Source organism: Pongo abelii, chromosome 18, assembly GCF_028885655.2.
Source record: "Pongo abelii isolate AG06213 chromosome 18, NHGRI_mPonAbe1-v2.0_pri, whole genome shotgun sequence".
Lineage (NCBI taxonomy): Eukaryota > Metazoa > Chordata > Mammalia > Primates > Hominidae > Pongo > Pongo abelii.
Window position 1 is genome coordinate 27284572 of NC_072003.2, and position 21693 is coordinate 27306264.

The 21693-nt window shown below is 44.0% G+C and overlaps 1 protein-coding gene across 3 annotated transcripts in view; it reads left to right on the forward strand.

The window, feature by feature from the left end:
* PRKCB (protein kinase C beta) overlaps positions 1–21693 on the forward strand; it is a 386780-nt gene that overhangs the window by 354440 nt on the left and 10647 nt on the right. For all 3 annotated transcript variants that reach the window (XM_002826246.5, XM_024233705.3, XM_054533655.2), the window contains one exon: positions 2616–2756. In XM_002826246.5, coding sequence (XP_002826292.3) covers positions 2616–2756 — 141 coding nt within the window. The remainder of the gene's footprint in view (positions 1–2615; positions 2757–21693) is intronic.

The following is a 21693-nucleotide window of genomic DNA, read 5'->3' on the forward strand; positions in this document are numbered from 1 at the left end:
ATGTTTCTGCAGTACCTTTTCTTTGCTTGGCATCCTCCTGCTTAGACAGAAATTCAGTTGAGCTTTTGAAAACAGTCACCTGTTTAATTGAAGCAGTGTCCTTTATATGTCCATTCCCTTAAAGGCCCGATTTTCTACTAAAAAAAAATTAGTAAAACCTTACTCAGATGGCTATTCCCACTTTGAACAAACTTGAAGCAAACAGAAGCCCAAATAGGCTGTACCTTAGGGTGAAAACCAACAGACACTGAACAGCTGAGACTGAACATAAAGCTATAAGAGTCCTGAGCCAGGCAGAGCTGTTCAAAGCCTTGCCCTGCTCCTTAGCTGTTTGACCTTAGACAGATGATTTTACTTCTCTGCACCTACGTCCTTTACCTGGAAAATGGGAGATAATAGTTGCTGAGGCCTCAGAGTATTGTTGCAAAGGTTAAAGAGTAATGGGTAATGGCCGGGAAGCCCTTAGCACGGAGCCTGAACGCATATGTTGTCATGCTCAGTACACGGAAACCGTTATTGATACTATTATCAGTGTGAACCAAAACCTCACTGCCCTTTCTTTCCTCCCATCCTAATCTTACACAAATGTCAAGCCTTGGCTCAATTTCCTCACCCTCCATAAATCTCTCCTGACAAAGCCAGGCCACAAAAATTCCTGAGAAAACCACGTGTGAAATGCGCTCCCATTTTTCTTAAAAGCCCAAGTTTTAGAGCTAGGCAGAGGTGGAGTCTGCACCCAGCTCTTACTGACTCTGCCACTTCCTGTCTCTTGAGTCCTTGCTGTTCCTCAACTTCTCTGAGTGTTCATTGCCTTTTTATTCAAATGGGAAAAATAATATACTCGCCTCATTGGGTTATTATGACGATCAGGGAAGATCATGCATGTAAGTGAAGAAGTAGCAGCTGGGCATGGTGGCTCTTGCCTGTAATCCCAGCACTTTGGGAGGCCGAGGTGGGCAGATCATGAGATCAGGAGATCGAGACCATCCTGGCTAACATGGTGAAACCCCGTCTCTACTAAAAATACAAAAAAATTAGCTGGGCATGGTGGCGGGCGCCTGTAATCCCAGGTACTCGGGAGGCTGAGGCAGGAGAATGGTGTGAACCCGGGAGGCGGAGCTTGCAGTGAGCCGAGATCGCGCCTCTGCACTCCAGCCTGGACAACAGAGTGAGACTCCGTCTCAAAAAAAAAAAAAAAAAAAAAAAAAAGAAGTAGCTAAGTGCTCAGTTATTTCCCCACCCTGGAGGATACACTTTATATGACAAGTACATGCTTGTGTGTGTGACCACAAATTACCTGGTAAGGGGGCAACAGGCTGAGTGACTATCCAACAGTGTAGGAATGAATTTCTGGGTTCATCCCTTCCCCATCATCAGCAAGTCCTGGGCAGAAGATTCTGCCATCATGGGCTGCTCAATGTGATGTCAACTCCGGAAAGCTTTTGGACTTGTATGCTTCTTTCTTTCTTTTAAAATTAGTCACCAAGTCTTCTGTCTTTACTGTCTGTGCATTTGCTCAAGTCTTGAGATCAGAGATATTTTCATGCTGCTTTGGACTCATTTACAAGAGGAAGCCTGTCTGGTTTCATCTTGGAGCATCTATTCATCTTGTTATTTAGCATTCAGAGACCCAAAGATGGAGGGTTTTGATAATTAAGTAATTTAAACGGAACACCAAAGAAACCTCAGCGGTGTTGTGTGTAATGTATGATACAGGGGAAGTGAGCTGGGCTAGGTTTTGACTATTTAATGAGCTTTCAGAAAGTAATTACTTGAAACTTGGGCCCCTTTGACTAACACTTTTTCTTCTGTTTTGTCATTTTTGCAAGTGCTTTACTGAGAAATGCAAATGCTATCTGAATGAATGTAGCCTTTGCTTTTGTCAAACTCCAGTTTTCTTGTTGTGGGAGGAGGGAAGTTTGAAGATATTGAAACTGTCCTAATTACATGCACTGGTAATTACACAAAACTTATTCTTAAACCAAAATGGATAAATGGATCATATGGCATTTCTTTTTTTCTTTTTTTTTTTGTTTTTTATTTTTGTTTTTTGTTTTTTTTTTTTGAGACGGAGTCTCTCTCTGTCGCCAGACTGTAGAGTGCAGTGGCGCGATCTCAGCTCACTGCAACCTCCACTTCCCGGGTTCAACAATTCTGCCTCATCCTCCCGAGTAGCTGGGACTACAGGTGTGTGCCACCATACCCAGCTAATTTTTGTATTTTTAGTAGAGACAGGGTTTCACCATGTTGGCCAGGATGGTCTCGATCTCTTGACCTTGTGATTCGCCCGCCTCGGCCTCCCATAGTGCTGGGATTACAGGTGTGAGCCGTTGTGCCTGGCCCTCTTGCGGCATTTCTAACTTGAAGTTCACGGCCACATTCAGGCTTCATTTTGATTAACCATAAGAGATGATTGGCAGTGGGTCCTATTATCAGGTCCTCTCCTGCAAAGTCCTGGCTGGGATTTTTTGCTGGGATAAAAAGCAAAAAACAAAAATGAGTTGAGATTCTTCATTTGTGCTTTCTTTCCTAATGCATTGGAGTAATAATTTCTGAGTGTCTTACATTTCCTCTTCTGAAACTGATCAAATTCAATGTTTTTCTTTCTCTTGAAGCTGATGACCAAACACCCAGGCAAACGTCTGGGTTGTGGACCTGAAGGCGAACGTGATATCAAAGAGCATGCATTTTTCCGGTATATTGATTGGGAGAAACTTGAACGCAAAGAGATCCAGCCCCCATATAAGCCAAAAGCTGTAAGTAGCCCGTTCTCTCTGACTGCCGGGTATTCACACACAAGGTATTCTTGCCTGTGCCCCGTGTTTTCCAAATGCTCCCTGAGGGGTAGACATCAATGTGTCTACTGGAACATGGGTGTATGTATTCACACATATGCACAAAATCACTGGGTACTAAGATGGACATTTCCATTGGCCCAGCTTAGTCTCTATAAAGATGGAAATGACGATGCCTATTGAATTTTTGTTTCATCGATTCAATTATTGTAACTGTCTTAGATGACAGCTTTCTGAGAATGGTTCTTGGGTGAGCAGAGTTCAGATCCATTTCTGGACTGTGATAAAGGATCTAATTTTGCCCTCATTCTTTCTCTTGGTTCAACTGTGTCATTTTCCCTTCATACTGACATTGAAAAGGTCATGTTGTTTATCTCAACAGTATTTAAATTTAATTCTGAAACATACACTATGTCTGAGTCAGTAAATAAGATGGCAGTTCAGCAGCCAGCTCCCACCCAAGGCAAAACAGAGTGAAGCAGGGACTGAAGTCCTCTTGAACTGAAGACCCCCTCCTGGAGGGTTTGGGTGTGGAGATGGCTTTGACATAAGTTTTATAATGCAAGAATAAAACTCTCACATTTCCCACAGTCCATGTACCCACAGGAAGGTTTTCTATCCCCAAAGACTCAGCAGGAAGTACTTGTCGGCATCAGGAAAGAAGAGTTTACACCTGAATTAATCAAACTGTTATGCTGCTGGGAGGATATTTCTTTGTGAAATTAAATAGAGGGCAGACTTGGTGACTCGATGATGGGTTGTAAGACTACTGACTGAGGCTGAAGAGTGAACATAAACACCGTCATTGAAACCTAACGTTGTAAGGGTTTGAGTGTTAAGATGAAGAAGATAATAATGGTAGTTATTTTGATACCAGCATTGTTATTCATTTCTTGAGCACTTACGTGCTAGGCACGTAATGATAATAGTTTTGACATCAGAGGGTTGTTCTGATGCATAAAGCACTTTGTACAAGCCTGGTACAGAGGAGGCACTCACAGAGAGCTGATCATGGTTTTCGTTAGCTGTGTCATACATTAATTAACGTCTCCATGTAGGGTCTTTGAGGGGCAGAATCCTGCTGCTGCTATTCCTTAAGGTAACATCTGTGTGTACATTGGGGTTGAAGAGGGCCCCACGTGTCATTTGACAGCATCACAGCTTTTATGGGACCATTTGGAAAAAGATGAAAAGGTAACCTGGAAAGGAAGAGTGAGCTCTTTGTTCAGGAAACCGGGAACTCAGAGGTGAGATGCCTAACTCATATGGTTTTTGTGGGGTTATTTATGAGATCTCGAAATGTGGACCTCCCTTTCTTCACTTGGCCAGATGCACACGCTCCCATCCCCACCAGCATAGAAGCCAGCAGACATCTGGGGGTCATGTTATAGCTGTAGTGCAGTGGTTTGCAAAGTGTGCTATCTATCAGTATGCAGTATCAGTATGCAGTGTCACAGCCAGCGGTATCGACATCTCCTGAGCACTTTAGGAATGAAGTTCTTGGGCTCCACCCCAGACCTCCTGAATCAGACACTCTAGGGGTGGGGCCCAGTGTTCTGTGTTTAATAGGCTCTCCAGGTGACTTGATGAGCTCTCAAGGTTGAGAATCACTGCTGTGGAGTTTGGCATTAGGAGCTCAGCCAGGGAAGCTAGGCAGAGACCAGAGGGAGGTAGCATGGAGAATCATCTCCTTTTTTTTCTTTTTTTAAAAACAGGGTCTTCTTCTGTTACCCAGGTTGGAGTGCAGTAGTGCGATCATAGCTTACTGCAGCCTCAACCTCCAGGGCTCATGCGATGCTCTCACCTCAGCCTCCTGAGTAGCTGGGACTACAGGAGTGTACCACCATGTCTGCCTAATTTTTTATTTTAATTTTTAAATAAATGGGGTCTTGGCCGGGTGCGGTGCCTCACGCCTATAATCTCAGCACTTTGGGAAGCCAAGGTGGGTGGATCACCTGAGCTCAGGAGTTCGAAACCAGCCTGGCCAACATGGTAAAACCTCATCTCTACTAAAAACATACAAAAATTAGCTAGGTGTGATGGTGGGTGCCTGTAATCCCAGCTATTCGTGAGGCTGAGGCAGGAGAATTGCTTGAACCCGAGAGGCAGAGGTTGCAGTGAGCCGAGATTGCGCCACTGCACTCCAGCCTGGGCGACAGAGTGAGACTGTGTCTCAAATAAATAAATAAATAAATAAATAAATAAAAAAATATATAAATAAATAAATGTGGTCTTGCCATGTTGCCCAGGCTAGTCTCAAGTTCCTGGTCTCAAGTGATCCTCCAAAAACCTCAGCCTCCCAAAGTACTAGGATTACAGGTGTGAGCCACTGCACACAGCCAAGAGAATCATCTCTTTAAGTGGAAGACACTGGTCCTCCTTCTAGTCAGGGCATGGGGTGGTGGATTCCAGAAGAGGTCACAGACTCAGATGCCTACAGAGACCAAGCAGATAATATGAATGAGGGAAGAGGGCTGGTGAGATAGAAGAGAAAGTGTTGGAGATCGATGCAAGCCAGAGAGCAGGTGAGCTACCTAACAGGCTCAGCTGATGTTCACCTCCCGATGGCCTGCCCTGCAGGATGCAGCCTCTGCAGGGCTGCTCCATCTTCCTGGTTTTCAGGGGCTAGAACTCAGTGCTGTGGGATGCAGCAGACCTGTGAGTTGATTGACAGATCCTGTTACGGTCAGTGTGGTATGTAGGTCCTGTGTAGTAAGGGCTTAGTGAAATGGCGTATAAAGTTAAGATGTTTATATAAAATCTCACAATTTTGGCCGGGTACAGTGGCTCACACCTGTAATCCCAGCACTTTGGGAGGCTGAGCCAGGCGGATCACCTGAGGTCAGGAGTTTGAGACCAGCCTGGCCAACATGGTGAAACCCCATCTGTACTAAAAATACAAAAATTAGCTAGATGCGATGGCATGCACCTGTAGTCGTAACTACTTGGGAGGCTGAGGATAGAGAATCGCTTGAACCTGGGAGGCAGAGGTTGCAGTGAGCTGAGATTGTGCCATTGCACTCTAGCCTGGGTGACAGAGCAAGACTCCGTCTCAAAAAAAAGCAAAAACAACAACAACAACAACAACAACAAAAACCTCACAATTTCTTTTATATATCAGAACAAATTTTTGAAAATTAAACACAGTTCGGGGCAAATAAAACACACCTACACCCATATGTATCCCATGCATTGTTGGTTTATAGCCTCAGGGGTAGTGATGGTTCAAAGTCAGGTTGCTGTTTAGCCAGCGTCTGTTAGCAGTGGTTATTTACAACCATTTTGACCGGTTAAATATTTTGAATAGCCCTGCTAAGCAGTAATGAATATAAAAGGTCTAGCCTTGTGCCTGGCTCATAGAAAGCACTCAGGAAAAGGTAGCTGTTATTATCATTGATAATATAAAAAGATTACAATACTTAGTCATTATCAACAAGATCCCTCAACTCTTCTGCATTTGATATGATTTCCCACTGACCTATGTCTTGAATTCCTCCATGTGGGTTTAACAATGACTTTCATAGTACAGTGATCAGGCTGTGCTACATACTTCAAAATGTTCTGGTACCAGTTCTAAAGGAGCAGGTGCTACCTTCAATCTCCTTAGACTGAATTAGAAATAATAATAAATGATACATCATCCAGGTACGGTGGCTCATGCCTGTAATCCCCACACTTTGGAAGGCTGAGGCAGGCAAATTGCTTGAGCCCAGGAATTTGAGACCAGTCTGGGCAACATGGCAAAACCCCATCTCTACCAAAAATACCAACATTAGTGGGCATGATGGCATCCACCTGTAGTCCCAGCTACTCAGGAAGCTGAGGTGGGAGGATCTTGATCCTGGGAGGTTGAGGCTGCAATGAGCCATGAGCCATGATCATGCCAGTGCTCTCCAGCCTGGGCAACAGAGCAAGACCCTGTCTCAGAAAAAAAAAAAAAAAGATACATCACCTACCCATTTGATCCAGCCTGCCCGTATGCCTTTTACATTGCAAATGCATTGCATCAGAGCCCTCCTTCCCCCAATCCCAGGATTTTATATTTCTCCTTCCTCACCCCTTCTTAACTGTCTGCCACTTCCAAAAGGCCCATGGTGAGCGTGTGCAGAGTTCCATGTGCCTTGTGGGATGTGAAAAGGCATGCCTGTATCTGTCAGCATTTCTGATTCATGCATGCTATTAAATAGAGTGTGGTGAGAGAATAAACAAGGAACAATAACAGAGGATTATATTCGAACATCAGTGAAGGGTGCTATTATTGGAGGTTCATTAAAATAACTTTAAATGGGTTTTTCTAAGTTGTTCTCAATGCCATCTTTTATTGTGGCAAGGAGCTGTTCACAGAGCATTGTTTGTATTGAAATACACTAGATTTGGTGTATTGTTGCAGGGAACAAGAGTCATTTTTTTTTAATGTTCGCCTAGTTGTGGGTTGCTTTTGCTTTAAAACACCCAAATGGCTTTCTGTTGCCCCAATCTCATATCTATTGCTCCTTGGCATATATGGCTTTTGAGGTCTCCCAATGCTAGATCTCTGTCCTCTTCCTAGCTTTAGCTCCTGACTCCAAGAACAGCATTCCTGGGCTTCTTTTAGTCCCTCAAACATGCAGTGCCTTGTTTTCCCTTGCCTGCTTCATCTGTGCAGAGCCATGCACCTGGGATGCCCGAAGCCCCTTCCTATGCTCTCACCAGCCCCCTGATCCCCACCGTGCCTTGCCTTTTCCCCCTCATCAAATCAGTAGAACATCACCCACTCAGGGAGGCTCTTGTTGATTCCTGAGTAGATATCTGCTACTGTCCCATCAACAAATTCATCACAGGTTGTAATAACATGTTCAATCTCATGCCTGTCTTTTTGACTACTTTAAGATTGTGACTTTCTCCATGTCAAATCCCAGTGCCTAGCATAGGGTTTAGCACATTATAGGTGCTCAAGAATTCTTACTGAATGAGTGAATGGCCATAAAACAGGATGCTGTAATGCAGTGTGCTGTGGAACATAAAGGAGTCTTTTGGGATATATATTAGAGTGCGTGGTGTTTTTCTTATGTAGAGCAGGGTATCGCAAATAAATTGGTTGTTGTATAAGTTACCACCTATTTATAAAGGACTATAATTTGGCTGCTGATTTTGCAAACTGTCATGGCATCGTGTGGTTTTGCAGTGTGTGTTGGGAGAGGGTGCTGGTGAAGGATCTGAAGAGGCAATGCATTGAATCATAGGACTTTGGGTAGACAGATCTGCAGCTTCCTGCAGTCTAACCTTACACAGTCCAATCCAGTGTTACAGATGCCATGATGTAGCCTAGCAGAGTGTCTTAAATTTTAATGTGCATACACGAGTCTCCTGGGTATCTGGCTAAAATTCTTACTCAGCCAGTCTGCGGTGGGGTTTCAGATTCTGCATTTCTCACAAGCTCCCAGGGGATAGGACACTGTGGGGCCAGGGACTCCACCTTTATGTAGCAGGGGCTAGAAGTCAGTGCTGCAGGGTGCAGCAGGCCTGTGAGTTGATTGGCAGAACCTGTTGTAGCAGTGAAGTAGGTAGACCCTGTGTAGTAAGGGCTGTAGTGAAGGAGTATATACAGTTAAGTATAGAATGTTCTGGTTGTTGTTCAGGGCACACAGCAGGCTGTTCCTGGCCAGCACGTGGTGGGAGAAAGGTGGTGGTTTGGATACTAAAGGGCAGACTGTGTCGCTGAGTGCGTGATGGAGCAGTGGCTTGGGAAGAAGCTTGTATTGGTTCTGTCCTCTGGTGGGGATGTTATCAGATATTGAGTCATCCATTCAGTGGGTGATGAGGTTAGGTACTGTTCTAGGTGATGGGAACATAGCACTAAAAATAATTAACATCCCTGCCCTCATGGAGCTTATATTCTAGGGAGAGTGGGCAAAATAATAAACATAGAAACAAGTGAAATATACAATGTGTCAGAAGTTGATAAACATTATGCAGGAAGCTGAAGTAGGGATGGAGATTGGAAGAGCCAGGTCAGGGAGATGTCCATATAATAGACTAGGTGGAGAAAATGACATTTCAGCAAATACAGGAAGAAGATGAGGGAGGTGGGAGCCATGTATATATCTGGGTGAGTGGGGAGAGTGATTTGGTTGGTAGTAGCAGATGCAAAGGCCCTGAGGCAGGAGCTTGCCTGGCATGGTCAAGGGAGAGCAAGGAGTGCAGGTGGCTGAGCCAAGGGGTTGAGGGAGAAAGGAAAAGGGGGTGTGAGATCAGAGAGGCCAAAGGAAAGCACAGGCCACTGAAGGATCTTTGGCTTTTACACCAACTCGTGAGCCAAGAAATAACATGTTCTGACTTTGGGTCTTTAAAGGATCCCTCTGAGTGCTGCAGGGACAAGGGTGAAATCAGGGAGACTGCTTAAGACTCTTGCCATAATCCAGGCAAAAGGTGATAGGCGCTTGGGCAGGTTGGAGCTGTTTGAGAACCCCTAAGTTGGCATCCTCAGGTCCTCCCCAGTTCCTGGCATCTTGTAGGCACTCAGTCATTGTCTCATGGGGACATGAAGGCACTGATGAACATGCGTCCCTGCAGACTGCCCACATGATTGCTCCTCAAGTATAAAACATGGTAGCCAAGAGTTTGGTCCCAGTAGCAATAGGATGAATGAATGAAATAGATGGTCAGGAAAGCTTCTGTGATACAGAGCGCTGGCTTGCAGGGCATAGAGCAGGAGGACATGGTTGTGCACTTGGTTGGACTTCCTCCTGTCCATCCTGTTGCAAAGGATGTAGTGATATCAGAGGGTGCAGTGGCTGAGGGCTGTACCCAGGGAGTTGCTTTGTGTCTGGGTGATCCAGCTCAGAATTTTGCTGACTTGTAGCAGAAGGTGCATTGAGCCTTTGGCATGGATGAGCATATTTTATTGCAGAAGTAGTAGTACATGGAGCTATAATGTCACAGGACAAGATATGCTAGGTAATATGTTCAAATTGAAACGCCTAATGGAGAGTTTGATGGCATTCATGTATTATCACAAATTGGCTTAATGAAGTCCTGTCACTCTTCCTCTGAAAGGCTCCCATAGTGTCCATAACACCTAATGAAGGGCTTACTGTGAAAACTGGGTAGGGGGAAGAGCCCAGGGTACAAGGATTCAGCTGCCTCAGAAGACAAACCAGGTAGCAGCATAGAAGCAGTGAGATGAAGAGGAAGAGAAAGCTAAGTAGGCTTCATTAGAGTCCTTGGAGTCTTTTCTGCTTTTTATTTATTTGTTTTTTCATTGTTTTTAATTAATTGCCCAGGCTGGTACCAAACTCCTGGTCTCAAGTGATCCTCCCACCTCTGCCTCTGAAAGTGCTGGGGGTTACAGGCATGAGCCACTGTGCCTGGCACCTGTGGAGTCTTAAGCGCTAGAGTGTGTGTACAATGACCTGCCCAGTAGTAAACATGGCTCTAGTATTCTTTTAAAATATTATCAATCAGATCATCAATTGTTCTAAAATATGGTCAACCAGATTGTCAAGTGTTCTAAAATATGATGCATCTGATCGTCAATGCTCTTTGGGTAGGGCTTGAGGAGTACAACTTGATGAGAAGTAGACGTTAAGAGCCCCTTTCCTCCACTCCTGACATTGGAGCAACCATCCAGTCCTGTCTAGACATCATTAGAATGCTCATTCCCTCCTTCCTTCCATTCTAGCCTGTATCAGGCCTTGCTAACTCCAAACCCACTTGTATGACAGACTGATTCCAATCATTTCTGCTCCTGTTACCGATTCTTATCTGCACTTTACTTAAAGCCCCATAATTTTGAGGCATCTGCACATTAGGAAAGGCTGAAAACCTGGCAAGCTTTTATAGCTTGCAAAGGTCCTTGTCCTATGCTCTGTTAGTATCATTTCCAAAATACTACTTGGGCTATCTGATCACATCCCATTGCCCGTATCCTCTGAGAGTCCAAATGCTGCACTGCTTCACAAACTAAATCGTACTCACAGGACTTGGTTTCTCAGCAATTTTATCATCTGAAAACATTGTTTATGTAGCTGAGGTCAAAAGCTTCAAGTACTGCTTTAATGAGCTGCGAATCTGTTCATGTGACATTCTCTTCCAAACCCAATTGCCCTTTACACTGTATGAGTAAGTGCCTCTGTATGTGTGTGTCTGAATGTGTGTTTGATGTGCTGACATTTCTGAATTGAATCCAGAAAGTGTAACCTTTGTGTGTTTGCTGTTAAAACTCCAAATTCAAGCCTTAAGAAAAGGATCTAACACTTACTCAATATGATTTATTTAAGCGCAGAACCTAACTCCCCCAAAGTATCAAATACTCAAGAGAACAATTCCTTTTTGAAAATTGTGATTTAAAATAATTCTCATAAAACCTTTACTGTTCAAATATATTCGAAAATATATTGAGTTTTTGTCTGCATCAGGCACTGTTTTAACTGCCTTCCATGAATTGCCTCATTTAATTCTCTCAACTCTATAAGGTAGGGTTATCACCACATTATAGATGAGGAACTAGAGCTTGGAAAAGTTAAGGCATTTGCCCAAGGTCCAGCAACTAGAAAGTGGAGGAGCCAGGACTTGATCCCTGGCCTGTACACTGCCCAAGACCCTTGTAAAGATTATTAGAAGCACTTGGAGCCCCTGGTAAGGTTTGTGGTTGTGCTAACAGGAGAGAGTCATGATAACACCATCGAATGGTGTCTATTACATAATAGAAAAAGACTGAGTATTCTTACAATTCAAATGATTTAAATTTATTTTAAAATATTGCAACAAATAAGTAGCATCTTCACACCTTTTATAATTCGTTGTCAGGATTTTAAAAGATGCAAATCTTATCTGTTCCTTAGGGCTTTGATTTTGAGGCTGACAAAGACAGCATGCATTGACTAACATCTGAAAGAAGGGCGTGGCAGCATTGAAATGAGGCAGCCGAGACAGGCTCATTAAGGAGTAGAGGTTTCCCTGCTCATTTCTGGTTGTTCTTTTGGGGTATCCACTGTGTGGAGTTTGCAGAGATCTTAATAAAAATATCAACCTACATTTATATACTGACAAACAAATAGCCAAGAGCCATTTAGGACACATAGCTTGGAGTCTGTTTATCTGTCTCCACCTATCTACACACCCATGGAGAATCCATTTAAACTTCAGATCAAACCAGGCTCCCTTTAGATGGTTGGAATTGGCAGTTTCCTGAGCCAGGTGAAGTTCCTAAATCAGTTGCTGTCTTAGTCCATGTTGTGTTGCTATGACTGAATAGCACAGACTAGATAATTTATAAAGAAAAGAAATTTATTTCTTACAGTTCTGGAGGCTGGAAAGTCCAAGGGTGAGGGGCTTGCATCTGGTGAGAGACTTCTTGCTGTATCATCCCTTGGCAGAAGGTGAAGGGCAAGAGAGAGTATGCGTGCATGTGTGTGCATATATATGCATATGCATACATGTGTGTGCACATACAGGGGAAAGATAGGGAGCCAAACTTATCCCTTTTATCAGGATCCCACTATCAAGATAGTGGTGTTAAGTTCTCATGAGGTGCCACCTCTCAACACTGTTGCATTGGAGATTCAGTTTCTAACACATGAAATTTGTAGGGCAAGTCAACCATAGAACCTACCAGATACATGACTTTGAGTCATGTATTATTATATTATTATTTATTATTATTATTGTTATTTTGATACTGGTCCATGGCCCAGGGATTGGGGATCCCTGCCCTAAATCATGAGGAAGATTGAGGCCCATGGATGCCACAGATTGGTAGCCGTCAGCTTCTTACCACCTCCTGGCACCTCCATAGTCATCTTGACCTCCTTGCCTGGCTTCCATCTCTGTCTTAGCAAATATGTGTTCCCTCCCCCAACTCATGTGAGACTTACCCTCACTCCTGCTCTGGACTCCACCCTCTCGATCCTTCATGCTTATCTCCCCTGTTTAGTCTGTGTCTACAGCTTCTCTCTGTATCAACAAAACTCCTATGGTTTCAAATAGGAACCTGATTTAAATTGACTTTTAAGCAAAAAATAATGATAGTTAGTATTCAGATGTAGATGGATCATCTACATCCGGTCCCAAACAATGCCAGCAGGGAAACATTTATCTATATCCCTTAGGATTACTTTCCCCACTGTGTTGACTTCATTCTTCATTCTCAGAAGGCTTTCTTGGGCACATAGCAACTCCCAATTTATGTCCCATTATCTCTGCAACTTCTACCAAAGAAAAGGGCTTCCTTTTTATAAAATCCCAGCAGCCTAGGACTCAATCTTTTTGGAAGATATTGGGTCATATGCCCATCTCTAAGGGAATTGCTCACTGCACCAGGGGGATGGTATATGCTGATTGACAGGGCCTGGATCACCAGCCCCTCTTAGCCAGAGAGCTGGATCTAATCCAGACATTTTGAAAAAAGAGAAGGAATGTCCTATCTAAATCAGACATTTTGAAAGAAGAGAAGGAATATCTCCTTTAAGAAAAATAAAGTCACTGTCATGGTCGCGTGTGGTGGCTCACACCTGTAATCCCAGCACTTTGGGAGGCTGAAGCGGATGGATCGTGAGGTCAGGAGATCGAGACCGTCTTGGCTAACACGGTGAAACCACGTCTGTACTAAAAAATACAAAAAATTAGCTGGGCGCGATGGTGGGTGCCTGTAGTTCCAGCTACTCGGGAGGCTGAGGCAGGAGAATGGCGTGAACCCAGGAGGCAGAGCTTGCAGTGAGCCGAGATAGCACCACTGCAGTCCAGCCTGGGCGAAAGAGTGAGACTCCGTCTCAAAAAAAAGAAAAAGAAAAAGAAAAATAAAGCCACTGTCACTAGAGGAAAAGACAATGCCTGCTGGCTGGGCAGAAACAGCAGCTGTCCTTTCTGACTCTATCCTGGCCTTCTCCTTTGTGCATAAACCTGCTATGTCTTTTTCATGTTCAAAATCCCCTACCTCAAACCTGGGAATCCTCCTCACTACTACTCTTACTACTGCTATGACTACTACCCTACCTCACTTTGCATACAAACACACTTTTGAAAGAGTTGCCAGTTCCTGCTATTTCCACTTGATGACAATTTATTCTTTCCTCAGTTTGGTGCAATCTGGCTTCTGCTCCCACCATCCTATTGATATTTTTCTCATTGAGTCATCAATGACCTGAAAACTGCCTCTTCTCATAAGCTTGTCTCATCTTTCTTGACCTCACCATATTATTAGGTGCTCTAATCCTTTCTCCTTTAAAAAAATGTGAAAAAATAAAATATTCAAGCAACATCAAAAGCTACAAAGTGAAATTAAGGCTCCCCTCACCCATGGCTCCTAGCTAGGCTTCTTGGTTCTCCTTCTCAGAGACACCCACTGCAACCAGGTTCTTGTGTGACCTTCTAGAGAAGATGTGTTCAGGCCCAGAAATAGTCTACATCACACATAAGGATGTTAGCATGCTGTGTACAATTTCTGTATCTTGCATTATTCCCCTCTATCTTGGAGATTGTTTCTTATCTGCATATCTAACTCTACATCACCCTTTGAATAACTTCCTAGTTTCCTATATAAGTGAGTTTATCTGTAGGAAAAATGCAGAGTACCTTCGTTCTTTTTAAGCCCCTCTTCTCCTTCATTTTTATGACATTGTATGTCTGTCTTAGTCTGTTCTGTGCTGCTTTAAGAATACCTGAAACTGGGGCCTGGTGCAGTGGCTCATGCCTGTAATTCCAGCACTTTGGGAGGCTAACATGGGCAGATCACTTGAGCTTGAGCCCGCAAGTTTGAGACCAGCTTGGGGAACATGGCAAAACTCTGTCTCTACACACACAAAAATTACAAAAATTAACCAGGTGGGGTGGCACATGCCTGTAGTCCCAGCTACTCGGATGACTAAGGCAGGATTGCTCAAGCCTGGGAGGTCAAGGCTGCAGTGTCGTGGTCACAGCTTACTGCAGACTCAACCTCCCAGGCTTAAGCAATCCTCCTGCTCAAGTGACAGAGTGCTTACAATGAAAAGAAATTTATTTGGCTCATGGTTCTCGAGGATGGGAAGTACAAGATCAGGGGCTGCATCTGGAGAGGACCTTCTTGCTGCATAGTAACCTGATAGAAGGCATCACATGGCAAGAGAGCACATGAGAGAGGGTAACTTACTTTTTAAATAAATTCACTCCCACAATAATAACATCAATCCAGTCACCTCCAAAAGTTCCCACCTCTCAACACTGTTGCATTGGGGATTAAGTTTCCAGCACAAGAACTTTGGGAGAACACATTCAAACCATATCACCACATTTGCTGATGTTCTTCCTACCTTCACAGCCACTCCCAATAGAAATTCCAACTCCACGAAGACTTCCAGTGACAGTTGAATTTGGAGGGTTGAGACCTGCTCATGACCCAGAAAGGAAAACAGAAAGCTTACTTTTTGTTTTGTTACAAGTGCAGTCTCTTAAAAATAACCACAAAATGCCCCCCCAAATGGTGTATGGAAAACAGCACAGAGATGGTGTGTGAATCTACTTGAAATGTCTTTCTAAGGAAGTGAGGCTTGGGTGGGAATGGAAATGCATCCCTTTTTCTCCCCATGGGTACACGTCTTTTTCTCACTTCCTCTAACTGGGAGCCCCAGGGCCTGGCTTTGTCTTGTAGCTTCCTGCCATGATGCACCAGGCTGAGTGGGAAGGTTTCTGTTCTATGTCTAAAGTAGCACTGGCAGGTCCTCATTCTGCTTGTAATTGGGATGGGAATATGGGTAGGAATTTGGGGTTTGGCAGAGTGTACAGGACCTCTTTCAAGCCAGAGCACAGCCCTATCAGACTTACTCAGTGGACAGGAATGGGTCAGTCAGCCCTCAGCAGCAACCACCAGCTACCATGTTAAGTATTTGATGTGAATTTTATCAAGTCATTCTCACCACACCCTACAAGAAACTTGAGCTTAGTGGACTTAGCTAACTTTCTTGAAGGTTGTATAGCTGGGAATTGTTGGAGCCAGGATTGGTACCCAGGTCAGCTTAACTTTTAAGTCCATGCCACACAATCAGATACATAGTATGAGGCAATGGGATGTAATGGAAAGCCTATGGGCTTTGGAATTGAACAGATGGGCTCTGGATCTTGGCTCTCCTACTTGACCCCATATGACCCGGAACAAACTGTTAACTCTTAAAATTATCTGTTAAGTAGAGATAATCCTTTTCCTGCCTATCTCACAGCCTTGTGGGAATCAAAGCTATAAAAAGATAGGCAAGTAGAAGGGATAATTACTATTTGAGGGTGAGTTTACTTGAAGCCAGCAATGTGGGTTTAGGATGAATGGTGAAGAATAGATAAGAAAAAAAAATGATACTCTGTTGACATGGGAAGATGTTTAGAGTGTATTTCATCTAGTTTCTTTTAAAAAGCAAGCAAAAGAACGGAGTCATGGTTCCACCTTTGTCTAAAAACTAAAAAACAACCATTCATCTATTCATCCAGCCATCTAGGATACAGACCAAGATGTTAACATAATACAGAGATTTGGGGCGGAGGGATTAAGAAGGATTCTTTTGTGTGTTTTAAAATTTTTTATGGCCAGGCACAGAGGCTCACGCCTGTAATCCTAGCACTTTGGGAGGCCAAGGCAGGCAGATCACGAGGTCAGGAGTTCGAGACCAGCCTAGCCAACATAGTGAAACCCCATCTCTACTAAAAATACAAAAATTAGCTGGGTATGGTGATGGGCGCCTGTAGTCCCAGCTACTTGGGAGGCTGAGGCAGGAGAATCGCTTGAACCCAGGAGGTGGAGGTTGTAGTGAGCCGAGATTGTGCCACTGCACACCAGCCTGGGCGACAAAGTGAGACTTCATCTAAAAAAAAAATTTATTATTATAATTACTTTTTTTTTTTTTTCTTAGAGACAGGGTCTTACTCTGTCACCCAGGCTGACGTGAAGTGGAACAGTCATAGCTCACTGCAGCCTCCAATTCCTGGGCTCAAGGGATTCCCCCTGCCTCTGCCGCTTGAACAGCTGGGACCACAGGCATGCACCACCATGCCTGGCCAATTTTTAAAAAATTCTTTGTAGAGACAGGTTCTTGCTATGTTGCCCAGGCTGGTCTCAAACTCCTGACCTCAAGTGATCCTTCCACCTGGGCCTCCCAAAGTGCTGGTATTATAGGCATGCACCACCATGCCTGGCATCTTGGTGCTTTTTAATAGCTTGTTTGTTTCTGCGATAAATGTAGGAGACTGATAGAAGAGCCTGGATCTCTTGTCAAATCTAGGATCAAATCATGGTCAGATACTTAAACTCTCTAAACCCATTTTCTCATTGCACAGCAAGGACTTCATAGAGCTTTTGGGGGGATTAAAGGAGGTAAAGCTTGCAAAACACTTAACACAGTATCTGGCTCATAGTTAGTACTTAACATACACTATTATTTGTCCATTTGATTTTTTTTCATCCCTAGGTTCTAGAAATGCAGTGGTGAATAAAACAGATGTGATTTTGCTCTCATGTAGCTTACAGTCTAGGTGAGAACATAGACAATCAACAGAGAATGAACATGTATTAATAATTACAGATTGAGATATACCAGATTTTATTTCTGTGAAAGAAATGAACAGGATATCTTGACAGAGAATAACAGGAGGAAAGAATGAGGATCCACTTTATTTGAAGGTGGTCTGGTACAGCTTCTCTGACAAGGTGCCATTTAAACTGAGATCTGGAGGAAATCAAAACACTGGATGTTATTTTTTAATGAAAATTAAGAAAAGCAAGAGCAAAACAAAACAGACTTAGTATCAAACACAAAAGACCCCTCTCCTACTGACCTCCTCCCTAAATAAACATAAGAGATAAAAGATCCCTGATTGTAAGGGACCTTCATTATTAGCAGAAAAAGGAGACTCAAATCTCTCTTTTTTTCTGCCAAAACCCAGACCACAAATGACTTTTTTAAATGATCAAATATGTATGCAGCTTTGAGCATCTGATTCTCCCTGAGTGGGTCCCTCCTGTGTTTGGCTGTGGGAAACTGGAAGACATAAGAACGACCCTGCATTTCACTGGATGTGCACATGTAAAAAAGAAAAATACATTTGTCTTTTTGCCTAGGCTATGTAGCTTGGATGTCTTTTCATCGTGACCTTCTGGTCTTGTTAACCTGAAGGTGTCCTGGTGTCTTGATGGAGGCTGGGCAGATAGCTCTCCTGAGCCACTAGCCTCATGTTATCAAACTCGGCTGGGCAACAGACAGCAGGGAGGAGCCTTATCCTCTCCTCCACCATCTTACCTTGTCCATGCCCTCTTTTTACCTCCATTTCTTCTCCAGGCTCTTTCCTTTCCTCCTCCAAAGAAGCAATGTCTCTCTTGCAGGTCTCACTCAAGTGAGATGTCACTCCCTCCAGACAGAGTTCCTGGCCCTTCTTGGGTTCCTTTCCTCTGTGCTCAATGGCAGCACCTGTCCCATGGTCCCATGCAGTGGCCTATGTTTGCATCTGTGTCTTCTGCTAGATCTTAAGCTCAATGGGGACAAGAACAGGTACCCTCTTATGTATCGCCAGTGTCTGGCATGCTGCTAGGCAGAGGATCTACAAGACCCAAATATTAGCCTTCCTCGTTATCCCTTAGCACCAAAATACACGTCAAAGCAACCACTTGTTTTAGAGTTTTTTCGTTTCATTTTGTTTTGAGACAGGGTCTCACTCTGTCACCCAGGCTGAAGTGCAGAGGCACGATCATAGCTGGCTGCAGTCTAAACCTCCTGGGCTCAAGTGATCCTCCGACTTCAGCCTTCCAAGAGCTGGGACTACAGGCATGTGGCGTCATGCCCTGAGAAGTTTTAAATTTTTGTAGAGACAGGGTCTTGCTATGTTGCCCAGGCTGGTCTCACACTCCTAGCCTCAAGCGATCTTCCTGCTGCCTTAGAGTGTTTTACTAAGATGAAGCATGTTAAAGTAGCATCAGGCTAACCTTAACAATTTACCCAAATACTCCCATTCTCTTTATTTCTATTTTTCAATTTCTTCCATGATAATTGCTCTCTCATATAAGATAGCTTTCACAGCTTCTTTTCTTGTTACAAAATAATAATAACAATACCTGATTGTTATGTAAATTTTAAAAATATAATCAAGCATAAAGGGGAAAAGGAAAAAATTAAAACCATCTGTAATTCTTCTAATCTCCATAAGCCTGTGTATAAAATATGTACAGATATTACATATACATTTGTGTATATAATTTATAGAATGGGAAGATATTGTACACACTGTTAGTAATTATATAACTATGTCATTTAATATTCTTCTATATCTTCTTTTAATTTTTAAGAGTGTTTTGCATGGTAATACATCAAATAGATGTATCATTATTTATTTAACTGTTTTTCCCTATTGGCCCATAGTAGATTCCCAGTTTTTTTTTCCTCTGGCAATTATTTGATGAACACCCTGTATTTTGATGGGGTAAATCCAGGAGTATAGAGAAGAGGTCAGGAAAAGCCTCGTGGAGGAAGTGACACTGCTCTGGAGACAGAAAGGATGCACAGGAGATAGCTGGATGAATGGGGAAGGAGTGGAAGACAAGTGTTCCTGGCAGAGGAGACAGCCTGTGCAAGGGCTTGGAGTCACCTCCAAGAGTTCATGAGTGTTCCAAGAACTGGAAATACTTCAGTATGGCTGGAGGGTGTCTCAGGGGGTGGGGGACATGGGCAGGGAAGGGGCCATTGACCAAGTGTCCAGGAACAGGTCCTAAATGGCTTAAGGAAGCCATGCTAAGGAGTGTGGGCTTTGGGCAATGGGGAGCTATTGCAGATAAGAGCAGGGAAATGGCATACTCCAGTCAGCATCTTTAAAAGATCCCTTTAGCTGGCCATGGTGGTGTACAGCTGTGGTCCCAAGCTACTCACAAGGCCAAGGCAAGAGGATCCCTTGAGCCTTGGAATTCAAGGTGGCAGTGAGCTATGATCACGCCACTGCACCCCAACCTGGGTAAGAGAGCAAGACCTTGTCTCAAAAAAACAAAACAAAACAAAACAAAAAGGAGATCCCTGTGGCAGTGGTGACCAAGCCAACTCCACATTCAACAGCAAGACTCTGTTATTAACTCAATGAAACAGAAATTAAAAGAGAAGAGAAAAAGAAAAAGAGCTTACGTGTAACAGGTCACAGATAAGCTTTTCAAACTGTCTAGATTCTTAAATTCAGGAGCGTAATTCAACAAACCAACCTTCTTACTCCTCTCCTTAATCCTGAAAGAGGTGCTTGTGGTTTAAATTACCCAGTTGGTTTCTGGCCCCCATTCCTGTTCCAGGAGCCCCATTGATGTACCCTGATGACAAGGGGGTCGGATTTTCTTTTTTTTTTTTTAAGCTGAGTGAGGCTGAAGTGTTCACCCAAGACAAGCCAGAGAGGCAGGTGCAATCCATGGTGCGTTTTTAATTAGATGCCAGCCACCGAGCTGCCCATACTTCAAGGACACAGCAGGCAGGAAACTGATCTGGGCTGTGTCTCCCAAGGGCTGACGTCTCCATTTAGGGAGCGCTCCTGAAGCTAATGGTCAGTGACAGCTCCATTTGAAAAACACAGAAACACTTAACAGGGAGGCTGTGATCTGCCAGCCCTGTAAGCTGCTGATTAGCAGGGAAATCACACTCCCTCTCTATCGCACCCCCTTGGTTAACCCCTGTTCTTGCGTCTCCTCTGTGCTATCTCACTTAAAGATTTCATTGTTCTTTGAGGCAGGAGGGAGTGGGGAGAGGGAGGGGGAGGTTGTGGAGCTGCCAGAAGCTGTTTCACTGGCTCCCATCACAGCCTCTGGGGAGGCCCAGGCGAAGCAACAGCCTTCTGGTGTGGATGGGAAATTAATCGTTTTTAAAGAAAAATGGTCCCTGAAGATGCTCCGTGTCTCAGCTAATGTGCTTCCTAGACTGGCTGGCTTGGGTTCCAACACCCAGGCCAAAGAAAGACACGCACAGGTCTGCCTTATAGCCACACCAGGATGCCAAACCAGCAGTCCCTGCCACCATCACCTCTTTGTTGTCTGCTTCACCTCCCTTTTCTACAGTCCTAGCCACCATTCCTTTCCTGTGGATGACTGTGGCAGTCTCTCCCCGATGCCATGGCCACCAATCGAGCTCCCCAAACCTCTGCAATCCCCACACTGCAGCTGAGGGGACTCCTTGACATGTCACCTGGAATTTTGAACTTATCAAAAAGGAAAGCAAATACTAAATTTCCCCCCTCAAATAGGCTCTACTCCTCGTGTTCCTCTCTTACTAAGTAGCTCAGGCCAAAAATGCCAGGGTCACCAACAATGCCTCACTTCTTCTCATACCCCACACCCGATCCATCAGCAAATCTTGTCAACTCTGAATTCAGAACATACCCCACATTTGAATGCATCTTTCCATCCCCCCACCAATCACCTTCTTTCAAGCCCCCATCATTCTTACCTGGATTATCGTAACCACCTCCTCACTGGTTGCACTGTTTCCGCTATTGTCCCCTGCTCATTTAATCTATCCTTGTACACCACACCAGTGATCCTGTTTAAATGTAAGTCAGGGCCAGTCTTGGTTGCTCACACCTGGAATTCCAGAACTTTGAGAGGCTAAGGTGGGAGGATCACTTGAGGACAGGAGTTTGAGACCAGCCTGGGCAACATAGCAAGACCCCCACACACACCCCGTGTCAACAACAACAACAAAAAATTAGTCCCGCGTTGTGGTGCACATCTGTAGTCCTAGCTACTCATGAGGCTAAAGTGGGAGGATTGCTTGAGCCCAGGAGTTTGAGGCTGCAGCGAGCTATGATCATGCCTCTGACTCAAGCATGGGCAACAGAGCAAGGCCATGTCTCTAAAACAATGAAACACTACAAAAACAAAACATATGTCATCATATCATTCAGGGCTCAACATTCTCCAGCAGTTTCTCATGGAGCTGAGATAAAAATCCAC